Source organism: Colias philodice, chromosome 26 (genome assembly GCF_061535455.1).
Source record: "Colias philodice isolate Cphi_HAF_F1 chromosome 26, ilColPhil1 Martin Lab GWU primary, whole genome shotgun sequence".
In the NCBI taxonomy this organism is placed as follows: Eukaryota; Metazoa; Arthropoda; class Insecta; order Lepidoptera; family Pieridae; genus Colias; species Colias philodice.
Window position 1 is genome coordinate 1030757 of NC_143111.1, and position 13372 is coordinate 1044128.

Below are 13372 nucleotides of genomic sequence, written 5' to 3' on the forward strand. Positions count from 1 at the left end.
GTTTTTATATTAAGATATCATTATGTAATTCACTCGAATATAATTACAATTACAAATTACAATTCAAATTTCTGTAATGGAAATTAGAATCATAATTATTGATTTATTTAAATACCGACAGGATTATAATAATAACTGAATCTAATAATAAACACGACACTTTTAATTAACTCTGTTGCCATTGTCTTCCTAAATTTAATCGGAATTTGGTGTTCGTCCAAGGAATTTCATGCCCTGAGTTATTGTGATAGAATTTTAGTATCATCTTCCAACGGATTTTAGAAAATAGATAAGTACTTCGTACTGTTCAATTTGGATTTGGGTTGTAGCCTGTACAAAGAGAAATATTAATGTTAAAAAATATAATAAAAACAATGATATCAATGTTTATTTTATAAATATAAAATAATGTATCAGTCTCGTCATTGTAGCAGACACGTATCTTGATTGAAGATTCATAAACATGTTATGATACGAAAATGACATATTATAAATAATTTACATTCAAAACAAATTTATTATAACAAACTAATTTAACACGCATTATGTCAACACATACGCAGTCGCAAACCTTGCACATGTTACATCGAATTTATAGCATATTTACGTAAAGGGCCTAGCCCTGACCAGTAGTAACGACAGGTGGGAAAAGTTGTCACCGCATAGGTCAAGGAATGGGCGGGCGGCGGCGCGGGCCGGGGCGGCTCCGGCGTGGGAGCCCATTTGTTTACGCAGCGCCAGTCCGCGCCGCGCTCAGCAGAGTGCTGCCGCGCGAGACCACCCTATATTCAGTTCACGGCCGCTCTATTACCGGACGTCTATTTCGGCGCATAATATTCTGTGCCGTGAGGAACGCTCAGTTTCGCGCAGGCAGGTGCGCGTGCCGAGGCAGAGAGATGCGGCGACGGAGCCGCGCGCGCGCCGCGTGACCGCCGACGGCATGGAGCGCCGCCCAGCCCGCTTCGACCCAGACCTCATGACCAAGGCCGTACGCCGCCGGGAAAGGCCGCGAGAGCGATGGCTGCTGACGCGGAAAACATGGAAGTACATGGCGGACGCCGGCCGCCGGCTCATCCCGGACGGCGCGCAGAACCGCACGGAGGACGTTCCGCGCATTGAGTCGTACTTCCAAGAGGTCTGTCAGCGGGAGCCGAGGTTTCTGCTATGGCGGAAAAGTTCCTATCCGGGCGTGTTGGCCCGCCCACGCCGGAAAAAACGTGCAAGAGGTGGCTCTGTGCGCGCCCGGTCGCCTTCAGACGACGCTCCGGTGCCCGTGCGGCCCACAGAGTTATTCATCCCTCACACATCAGGTGGCCGATTTGATATAGCAAAGTTAAGGAGAGACTTCTTTGCAGCGCCACCACCATCATCACAATCGGGTTTCACTCCGTCCAGTGCGGCATTTAATGTCGCAGCAAGAAACACTAGTCCACACATTGAGCCTAGAGATAATGATGAAGGAGTACTAGTTGATTTATTGAGAAAGTACCTGAAAGTAGAAGACGATAAGGATCCTCCTCTTCTCACAGAAAGTGAGGAGCTCGTTAAAGCGCTACGAAATTACCTTAAAAGGCAGTCGGAGCGCGCTCCCGCAGACTCTGATACAGATCCTGCGCAAAGAATATTGCGGGAGCATCTTAGCAGATATTACAATAGGTCGTCGAATAAGGATCAATCTGTACAAGATTTATTAAGCGATAGGAATTTGTTGAAAAATTTATACCATGATCTTCGTAAAACGAAGCCATATAGAGGTGGAAGGAGTGGAGGTGGCGGTCCCAGTGCCGGTGGGTTCAGTTCTAGCGTGTATAGTGCGTCAAGTTCCAGAATTAATATACGAGGTAGGAGTGTTAGTGCTTACGGTAACGATGAGGACTATGTTCGTTCCCCGCCCATGTCGCCGCCGCCCCTTATCGAAGTACTGGGTGAGTCGCAGGAGGAGAGAGGCGTGGATGCTGGGACTCAAACTGAGCCCATACCTGAAGAAGTGTTGCAGGAGCTGGAGAGATCATACAAAGATAAGCTGGAAGCGGCGACAGCGCCCACTAGCCCGACGAGCCCGCCGCCCGAGAGGCGGCCGCGGCGCCGCTCTAGCGTAGACCATGACGACGTGTCGCAATCCGTGAGTGACACCATCAAACGCTACTTGAGAATGGCGCGAAAAAAGAGCGTCGACTCCGAAAAGACTGATCGTTTCAAGCGTATTAACTATGATAAAAACCTGCGTAATATAAAACCGCGTATGCCTAATGATGTGGATGACGACGGGCCCAACAAGGGCTGTCAGACGGACGAGGCATGGGTTTTGACGTATAGGGATTTGCAATTCGCGTCGGTGGCGTCTACGCCAACGTCCCCGTCCCAGTCGCACTCGTTTCTGTCCCAGTTATTGGGCCGTGGGTCTCATGCATCGGTGGCTCCCCCTGCAGGTGGCATGCAAAAGTCACGGTCATCGAGCAGCGTGGTGCAGAGCGTCAGCCGGCGGCTGTGGCGCACGCGCAGCCGCTCCTCCAGCCGGGCGGCCGCTTCCTGGACACCTCAGGTCAGTCGTTATTCATTCTTTATATTTACACTTCACTTATTGATTGTGTGAGTTTGTTGGATGTGTGGATTTCATTCTTTATTATTTACAAATCTGTCATAAATCGCAAATATTTAAAGTTTTAAATAAATAAAAATATATATTATGGCCGCTTAATGGTCGATATTATCATGTTTACAATCAAGCATATAAAATATACAAAAATAGTTTGATACATACGGTGAGGGTAGAAGGATAATTTAAGCGATGCATGTCAATTGGACATTTAATGAACAGTCACTACCTACTTGTCTGATTGTAAAATTGTCTAATCAATATTATGTTTGATAACTATGTATACCCACAAATAAATAAGAGGCAAAAGCAATTTATTCAAATGGATGATAAGGGTTTAAGCTGGTTAATAACATATTATTTTGCATCGAAAGCTCCTCGTCATACTTGTGAAAAATAATTGTCTTATAAGTTATATCAGTTTATAATATATGTTTATGCAAAGTCCAGCTCCATTCAGTTTTTAAATCTTTTTCACGATATCATATCTAGAAGCAAGGCTTCTATTTATTTTATTGTAATATTAACAAAGGCAATGACGACGATGATTTCGACTATACAATCTATATCAAATCAATGTTTTAAATTGTATGTTCATGGTCATTATTTTAAGGAAGTTTTTTTAGAGCTACACAAACAAATTATCTGCAATAATAATAAAAAATCTGCAATAGTAAAGTGTAGAATAGTTGTCCTATGATAATAAGCTTTAAACTAAACAATTCAATTTTAATTTGGAAAGGATCCCTATTTTTCAACTACTTAACTATCTTTACACCCATAATATACATATGTGATGTTTAATAACCACAATTTATGAAAATTGTGATCCTATAAGCTTCATATGTAATAAACTATAGAAATGATTGCACACATACATCAGAAGAGATTTTTAATACAAGTATATCCGATGAGTCATGAGCTGGCGCCAAATGAGATATTTAAATCATGAATTAAATATAATTAGGCGGTTGACAACCGTCTTCTGTCAGCACTTAGGCCGAGATTCACAGACCGCACTTTAACTTTACTTTGATGGAAAGATCAACTTTCACAGAAAAATATATTTCTTAGTCGTGTCAAGCTCATCTTTACTTTCCGAAAACTATACTTTACTTAGTAAAGGCTAAGGAGTCGATAATCATGACTTTGGTCTCAAAGTAAACTTTACATGACTATGCGTATAAATCATGTAGGCCTTCATTTTAAACCAATTTCCTAGAACAGAAACGCATTTTAATATGGTTGGGTTATAGCTCGAAACGTCATGTCGATTTGAGTGACATTTTTTTGTTGATTTGTTGATCGTTGCATTGCTTCGTTTGTCTTATAAGATAACATTATAATATTTTTCTGACGAATTTTGCTGTGGCTACCAGTTTTTGATATTTCTACAACAATCTTCCCGACCCTGGCTTGTTATAACGGATTTGAAACTGCTACCTGACTGACAATTATTATTGCAAATCCACGTAATACCTACATTGTGTTTTTTTTCTAATCAATTAATTTTTGATATAAAATAATAATGTTATTATTATATTAGGTATATGGAAATATAACTTAATTCAATTATATGTTCTCAAAAACATAAATTATGCGTATAATTTAACAGTCACACGTCTTTCCCTGTACTTTACTTTGAGGCCGTACTTTTCTAAGGAAAGTCAAGCAATTGTCTCTGAAATTAAATATGTTGAAAGTAAACTTCGGTCATACAAAGTTTACTTTGTGAAGATTCTTTTGCGGTAAAGTAAAGTCACGACTGTGAATCTGGGCCTTAGTTTTTGTGGCACTTCGAAAGCTTTTCAATTATAAAGAATGCATTATGTGCGTTTTATGTTATGTTTATAAAGACAAATACTTCAAGAATGTTATGCTCTTAATGCAAGCTTGTCGTGACATCTGTTGTTAAATCTTGGTCAGGTCTAACAAAGATTTCAATTTATAATATTCGCTTTGAGAAAGCAGTACATATTAGAACATTTGAATAGCTCCTCTAAATTGTCTTTATTTAGATTCCAATGTATTGTTAATAAAAAATCAATTTTTTATAATACATATTTCAAGCTAATAATCTCATGTAAACAAAGCTTTTAAAATATAAGACCTGTATATATATCCGAAGCTTTACACAAAATTATTCCTTTAATATTTTTTACAGCGATAACTTATAAATACATGAGAAAATGCTGTTATTTCGCATCTATTAAAGTTATATCACTTGATCTAAGTTCATTGCTACGGCGTAGGCATTGCGTAGGCTTTACAGTTCGTAGACTGTAGACAATCTTGCTACATACGTCTACAGATTAGTTTATGACAGCTAATAATTCCATTCACTAAAGACTGAAGAATTATTATTTTAACTCAACTTTATTTTTCAAAGTTTATGTTGTAGTTGATCTAATTACATTTTTTTTTAGTTCCTACGTAAATTTCCAGTATTTATTTTTCCTTTTTCATTCTATTGATGATTGCTACGATTGAAGTTTATTCCTACTTCTGAAAAGAAAACACTTTATAGTATACACCTTCAGTATCAAAACATTAATTCAAAAAACTCACCGAGATCTCTTATATAAAAAAAACAGCACGTGTAACGCTAGAAACAAAGCTATACTATCCCACTAGCCACATACCACATTAGTTTTCGCGAAATTGGCGAATCATTTCCACCGCTCGTAAATCGTAACGGGGCCATCCGTTCCGGGTGTGGGTTAAGAGCGAGCGATTTGACACGCTTGTTAGAAATACGCTTTGTAGCGTGTTTATTACTTAAATATTAATGTGTTTATTATGCGAGACCAAGATATAGTATTCTTATTTGTCTATGGTATTTTATCATAAGGTCTATAATTTGTTATTAAATTCTTGTAAATAAATTTAATTTGAAATTTGAAATTTTCCCAATATCAACAGAAAGATTCAGATAATATCTAATATTCATATATAAGTTTGCCGTTACGTCGGTAAATAATAGATTTATTATATTTGACACTTAAAGTTACAAAAGTTAGAAGTTACAATGCTTTGCGTATAGTAAAGAAGTCTAATCTAATATCTAATATTCTAATATCCATACTATATAATATTATAAAGAGGAAAAGTTTGTATGTATGTAAGTATGTATGTATGTATGGTTTTCACGCATAAACTACTGGACCGATTTTGTTGAAATTTGGCACAGATAATCTTTAGACCTTGAGAAAGAACATAGGCTACCTTTTATTGCGAAATATGTACCACGGGCGAAGCCGGGGCGGACCACTAGTATATTATAAAGGCGAAAGTTTGTAAGGATGTATGGATGTATGGATGTTTGTTACTCTTTCACGTAAAAACTACTGAACCGATTACAATGAAATTTAGCACACATATAGAGGGTAACTTGGATTAACACATAGGATAGGTTTTATCCCGGAAATCCCACGGGAACGGGAACTATCCGGGTTTTCCTTTGCAAACGCGGGCGAAGCCGCGGGCGGAAATCTAGTTACTGAATAAACTGAAAAATATCTTAAACTGTAGGATATAATTTGAATGAGATTTATCTGTTATGCCAATTTATGTTTGTAAAACTAGCTTTGACGATTTCGAAGATGTTTATGAATCTAAATTCAGTTAATTAAAAATTTCCTTGTTTCTTGACATGTAAATTAACACCAAAAAAAGACGAATTATCATCTCCGCACATACTCGCTGTAAGCTCATAACTTCAACCAGGCAATCTTTCACCAAAATATTATGATAAGCTGTCTCAGCCGCTCTGCTCATCTGCTCAAGTATTGACACATTTGTCGCCAGACCAATTTGTTTTATTTGTACCTTTCTCATAACTTTCAGAGGATTATAAAAGCAAACATGTTTATACGCTGTGGGAAAAACATATTTTTCGTCAATTAGGATGTTTTTCAACTTTTTAACATAATAATGAGGAACAATCTTTTCAAAGCTTTTTATAAATAAACCCCTTCATTCATTTGTAATTTAAAAGACAATCTTCAATACTTATTCAGTATTTTGATGTTTTTGAATACCTTTTATTTTTATTTAGAGTGTGATTGCATGATGATGACGAGCGATGGCCTCTATATTAAAGTATTTTGATCTTGTCGAATAGAATGATGATATACCTCACTCAATAAAAATAGATACTTCACTTCTTAATGTAAATTCCTCTTTATAACACAACAAGCTTTCCGCCCGTGACTTCACCCGCGTTTTCAAAGAAAAATCTGTTCCCGTAGGATTTCCGGGATAAAACCTATCCTATGTCCTTTCTCGGGTATCAAAATATCTCTATACCAAATTTCATGCAAATTGGTTCAGTAGTTAAGGCGTGATTGAGTAACAGACAGACAGACAGAGTTACTTTCGCATTTATAATATTAGTATGGATACTAAATATCGATATTGATAGCACGTGATATTGATGTCTCAATTTATATAGCATCCAAATACGACATTAGGTACTTATCTATAAAATGGATCGGTACTGATGACACGTCATCCCGTAGCTACGGGTAGTAGACATGGACTATACATAATATACAGGGTGTAATCGTTAAGTGTGCGCACACTGAGTAAAATGAAAATAATAACTTTTTAAAAATATAACGAGAAATAAAGTTTATTTTTAAAAACTTATTATTGCCATTTTACTCATTAGGTTAAGTACTTTCATATCAATTTAAAGTTTTATGATATCTGCAATGGAGAATGTTCACTAATTTTGATTATTAGCACTCCATATTCTCTGTCAAAAATAAATAATACTAGTGAAAAAATTACTTCGATACGTCAATTATTTTCCGATTTAGAAGTAAAACAAGTTGTAAACGCCCGGTGATGGTGTGACGTCACACCACAACACGCTCAATCTGGCTCACTCAGTCCGCTAGCGATCGCGCGCCCGCGCCGTCGAAATTATAATAATTAAATACTTTTAAAAATGTCCAATCCAAATACCAGAAAATCATGTGTTGTTCCTTAATGTAAAAATACAACTACCAATTCGCCGGATAAGTTGTTTTTTATAGTTGCAAAGGAAGTAAGCTACATATTATAATATTTTGAGAACATTGCAGCTGTTTTGCGTTATCCTTTGTTTTCTATACAAGTTTTAATCTATACTAGACTGTGCTTCTGCTCTGCTCGTATGGGCTAAGTATAGGTAGATGGCTAGTAAGATTTTTTCTTGTTTTAAGTTGAGAATGATATGGAGAACTATACTAAAATATAAGTTGGTCGGGGGAAGAATTAAACAAAAACAGGGTATAGTTCCACACAAATTCGAATGTCAACAGGAAAATGAAGATAAACCTCAGAGATCAGCAGTGCAAAAACGCAATCGTATAGAATATTTTGAGAAACTATTAAATAAAGATGAAACTTTGGCATGACTGTTATTTTATTAAACGAATAATAATTACTATTATTGGACTATTAACGAAATTCGCGGACGAAAACCAATCAAAATACTGCGCAAGCTATAACACCTACTACAGCGCTGCCGACTTGATACTAGGGTGCGTATAAAGCAAAATTACCAATCTTCTATTAGATGATACGTGTAATATTCAAGACCAAATCTAAAAAATAAAATATATAACAAACTAGATGATATGTTCAACGATTCTGTTCAATCAAAAACATAAAATATTAAAATTGACTCGATAAAAAAAAATCACCAAGTTAGCTCAAATTTTCACACTTTTACGTTTTCTACTTGACATGGTAATACTTATTATGATTTTTTTTTCATAAACAATTATATTAAAACATTTGCAAGATATTTGTCAGAGCATTTTGAGTAATTACTTTTAGTTTTGGTTTTATCTGCGATAAACCACTTTTATCGTGACAAAACCAAACGTTTATCTCGAGAAAAAAAGAGCGCCAAAAATAAAACCAAAACTAAAAGTAATTACACAAAATGATCTGACAAATATCTTGCAAATGTTTTAATATAATTGTTTATGAAAAAAAAATCATAATAAGTATTACCATGTCAAGTAGAAAACGTAAACGTGTGAAAATTAGAGCTAACTTGGTAATTTTTTTTTATCGAGTAAATTTTAATATTTTATGTTTTTGATTAAACAGAATCGTTGAACATATCATCTAGTTTGATATATATTTTATTTTTTAGATTTGGTCTTGAATATTACACGTATCATCCAATAGAAGATTGGTAATTTTGCTTTATACACACCGCGCGGGGACGCGGCCGCGCGGTGCGTTGTGACGTGACGTCACAAGCGGTCACGTGACTATTAGCGGGACTCGATATTTTTCGAAACTTTGAATGCGTATAAAATCAAAACTACTTGGTATTTTTGACTACGACAAAAACTAGTGTATTTGTATACATACAGGCTTTACTGAGACACAATTTCAAGGGATTTGGCATACCTAGTAACATTCTTCATTGTTACGGGATAAGCGTCCGTGCACACTTATCGATTACACCTGGTAGACCAAGACTTTTATGGTCATTCCATGTATTGTCGTGAATGTCATAAAATTTACAAGGATTGTATTATGATATATTTATGCTTAATATATACTTGTTACCTATATTTATTTATAATTTTTTAGTTATAATTTTTGAAAGATTTTTATACATAGTTCAGAATTTTTATGATTTTTTATTTAGCGTAAACAATCCTTATCCTGTAAATCATCAAGTTAATAATCTAATAGCGCATTAATAATTGTAATTTTATTAACACCGTTGTATTAACCACACAATTACAAGAATGTCCTTGTTACTTGTAATATGTATTATATAAAAGCTCTCTTAGTATTTTCCAACGCAATGACTAATAAGCAATAAGAATACAAAAAATAAACTCACAAAAAATTATAAATCTCGGGAATGCTTTTAGACAATCGCTGAATCACGAACACCGCTGCACAATGTCACAGACTATATTTTCAGTATCACTACATAGTATAAAACAAAGTCGCTTTCTCTGTCCCTATATCCCTATGTATGCTTAAATTTTTAACGTTAACTACGCAACGAATTTTGGTGCGGTTTTTTTTAATAGGTAGAGTGATTCTCGAGGAAGGTTTTAGTACATAAGTATATAATTTATTAGCTTTTAGACAAAGCGGGCGAAGCTGCGGGCGGAAAACTAGTAATTCTATAAATACAAATTATGTAAGCCCGCGTGGACCCGTTTCTTATATCGATACAAACAAGCGATTGCAAAATATATTAAGAAATGTTTGTATTCTGCATTCCACGATCTCATCGGTCAACAAACAAACTCTTTCACAGAATTTGGAGCTGGTGTTTTCTTGTTGTGTTTTACGAATCGATTCCAATTATTTTTATGCGTGTTAAATTATTTCTTTTCTTTAATTGTTTTTTTGTTTTTGAAGCAATGCGAACTCTTGGAGAAAAGGTGTATGATAATTTTAAATCAAGATCGAAAATTTGGAATTTATCACGTCACTTTTAGCTTTAGCTGCATACCCTTGCTTTGCTTAATAAATTCGTAGTCATTATAATATCTGCTGGGTCGTTTGACTGAATAGCAATGAGGAAGTTTTTTATTAATTATACATATACAAGACTAATTTTTATATATATAAAACCATTGTAAAAAACAGTCTATTTTTAAAAGTCAAATATGTACGTCTTTACTTGCGGGCCCTTATTCGTAGTTTACAATCCTAATTAATGATATTCAGGATCCTACAGTGAAGCATAAATATTCGATAGTTGTTTTCTGCACCCTCACAGAATGTTTCTATGACTATGCTACTAATTTAACTCTAATCTGTTGCAATATTGCTGTGAATTTGACCCAATTCTGCCGAAGTATGCTCGACTCCCACCAATCGCTTGTTCTGTGTTCTCACGTCATAATAATATGTGAAACTGAGCTACTAACTCGTTTGATGTCCCGTTAATTTTCATGCATATAATATCTCAGATTTTATAAGTGGTCGGTATAGTTGGATTACTATTAAGAAACACTTCTTGAAGTGAAAACTTCACTAGTTGCGATGAACATCGTATGGTAGGAAAAAATCGTATGATTTCGAGGCACCGATATCACTTTCACTTCATTTTTTTTTCTAATTATCGACAGTGCCTTTAACTGCTCACTTGGTTTTTTTGTAATAAAATGGTAATTTACTGAAGGGAAAATTGACGTGGAAGGACCACAATATAAATTCACAAACCATTTTGTGTCACAAACAGGCTGCTGCTGTGCAATATCAAATTTTAATCCTAAAATTGGAAATAAGCTTTTACTTTTATCCGCTGTGCCTTAATGGTATGCTTAATAGTTTTTCTTATAAAAATCATCATTAATTCATTGTTTTTTTATGTAGAAGGACCATAAATGAATGAATGAATGAAAAATACTTTATTGCACACTTAATACAGGATTATAAACTAAGAACCATACAAGTAACAACATGTACAGAGGGCGGTCTTATCGCTGTAAGCGATTTCTGCCAGACAACCCGAAAATTTAGAAGGATTACATTTATGGTGGTGGTGCATTACAAACTTAAAATTTTGATTTGAACTAAAAGAAAATGAATAATAAATAAACCATAATATAAATTCACACCAAAGATTCTGAATAGACTGTCCCATCAACAGCATAATAACGCAAAATGTTTGATGTTCATTGCGACAGTAACTGATGACTTTCGTAATACAGTCTTTATGAGTTTATTAATAATATAAGTATTATGTTTTATCTTTGATCTGAAAACTGGGTACGTTATCCGTGGGTGGAAGAGGGACATCCTGTCTGGGATATTATTTTTTATGAGAAGAGATTGGCTTTCTAATTCAATACTATGTGTAAGATACTATGAAAAATAGGTAGGTATCTATTTACATTCGTAGGTCAGGTATAGGTAAAGCAACTTTTTATAGTTATAGACGGATAATAAAAGCAGTCTCCGTCCAAAAAGTTAGGAGCATTGCGAATGTGTTTCAATATAATATGTTTGAAAAATTACGGAATGATGATGACCGATGATGAATACATTTTTGACCTTAAATCTTTAAGCTTTGCAATATATAATAATATATAGTTTATGTACCTAATTATTAGATAAAAATCGCTAGTCAAAATGTTCTTGATAACTATTTGTGTTGTTTGCACTGTTCTCTCGTCTCTCATTATGCTACTAATAGTATAGGTATTATAAAGGCGAAAGTTTGTATGTATGGATGTTTGTTACTCTTTCACGTAAAAACTACAGAACCGATTACAATGAAATTTAGCACAAATATAAGGGGTAACTTGGATTAACACATAGGATAGGCTTTATCCCGAAAGTCCCACGGGAACGGGAACTACGCGGGCGAAACCGCGGGCGGAAAGCTAGTATATTATAACAATATGTGTAATAACTGAAAATTGGTAGTAATCTATTGAGTAAATCGTAGAAAATCTTGGCAAATAAAAGCTTACCTAATGTTTATAGTCCAGTCTGTGGGGAAATGTAAAAGCCTCTGCTTTACAAAAGGTGGCGTAGAAAATGTTTTGAAACAATATTGTTTAGGTATGAAAGGTTAATAAAAATCCAAGTTTTCGACCTTGACGGACCCAGGCGTTAGCCGCCATCTTGAATTAAAGGTGCTAAAATTAGGTATATTTTAAATAACTTCTCAATTGTTTACTAAATCACAAAAGTGTCTATGAGGGGTTCAAAGAAGACAAAATTACCTACATTTTTTGCATACATGATTATTCTGTAAGTCTTAAAGGTAAAAAGTTACAAGCGACGGAAATAATAATATTTACAGAAATCATATAATTTTAATTTTGTTTAAAAATTGTGCAGCTATCATTTTTTAATTCTTTTTGATGGCCCGGGCTGGTTAATGGTGGCTTCTTCATTATCGTCGCTGAAATTTTCTGTTTCAATGTCTGTATTTTTAGTTTCCAACCATGAAATTTCGTCGTCATCACAGTCTTCGTTATCTATCTGAATCTCTACTGCATTTTCACACAGCTGACCACTACAGAATCCACAAACAATAGAGCATTTTAATCCAGATTTTCTGCAACTACATGCTTTGCTGCATCCTTTTTTAAAGTGGCAAGAAATTACACTTAAAAGCATCTGAGGTGCTGCTTTCTCTGTCGTTGTTATTGGAGTGATATCTCCAGCACCAGTCTTCTGGATTTCTTTCAATTCCATACCATTTTTGGACTTGGTGGTATGTCCTAAACGCATGATACCGTGCAGCGTCCTTTGTTGGCGGCAAAGAAGCAAGTTTAAATTTACTTTTTATTGATAACTAAGGATTCCTTATCCATGTCCCCTCTGTACAAAGTTACTAGAAAGCGTGCTCCAGCGTCTTCGATTTCTTCTGGTCATGACGACGAAATTTCATGGTTAGAAACTAAAAATACAGAAAATGAAACAGAAAATTTCAGCGACGACAATGAAGAAGCCACCATTAACCAGCCCGGGCCATCAAAGAGAATTAAAAAATGATAGCTGTACAATCTTTAAACAAAATTAAAATTATATGATTTCTGTAAATATTATTATTTCCGTCGCTTGTAACTTTTTACCTTTAAGACTTACAGAATAATCATGTATGCAAAAAATGTAGGTAATTTTGTCTTCTTTGAACCCCTCATAGACACTTTTGTGATTTAGTAAACAATTGAGAAGTTATTTAAAATATACCTAATTTTAGCACCTTTAATTCAAGATGGCGGCTAGCGCCTGGGTCCGTCAAGGTCGAAAACTTGGATTTTTATTAACCTTTCA

General features: G+C 35.2%; 1 protein-coding gene across 1 annotated transcript in view; it reads left to right on the top strand.

The window, feature by feature from the left end:
- Nucleotides 1-666: 666 nt before the first annotated feature.
- RhoGAP102A (Rho GTPase activating protein at 102A) overlaps nt 667-13372 on the top strand; it is a 43824-nt gene continuing 31118 nt past the window's right edge. Inside the window, exon 1 of the mRNA XM_089711272.1 lies at nt 667-2542. Coding sequence (XP_089567398.1) covers nt 941-2542 — 1602 coding nt within the window. The 5' untranslated portion in view covers nt 667-940. The remainder of the gene's footprint in view (nt 2543-13372) is intronic.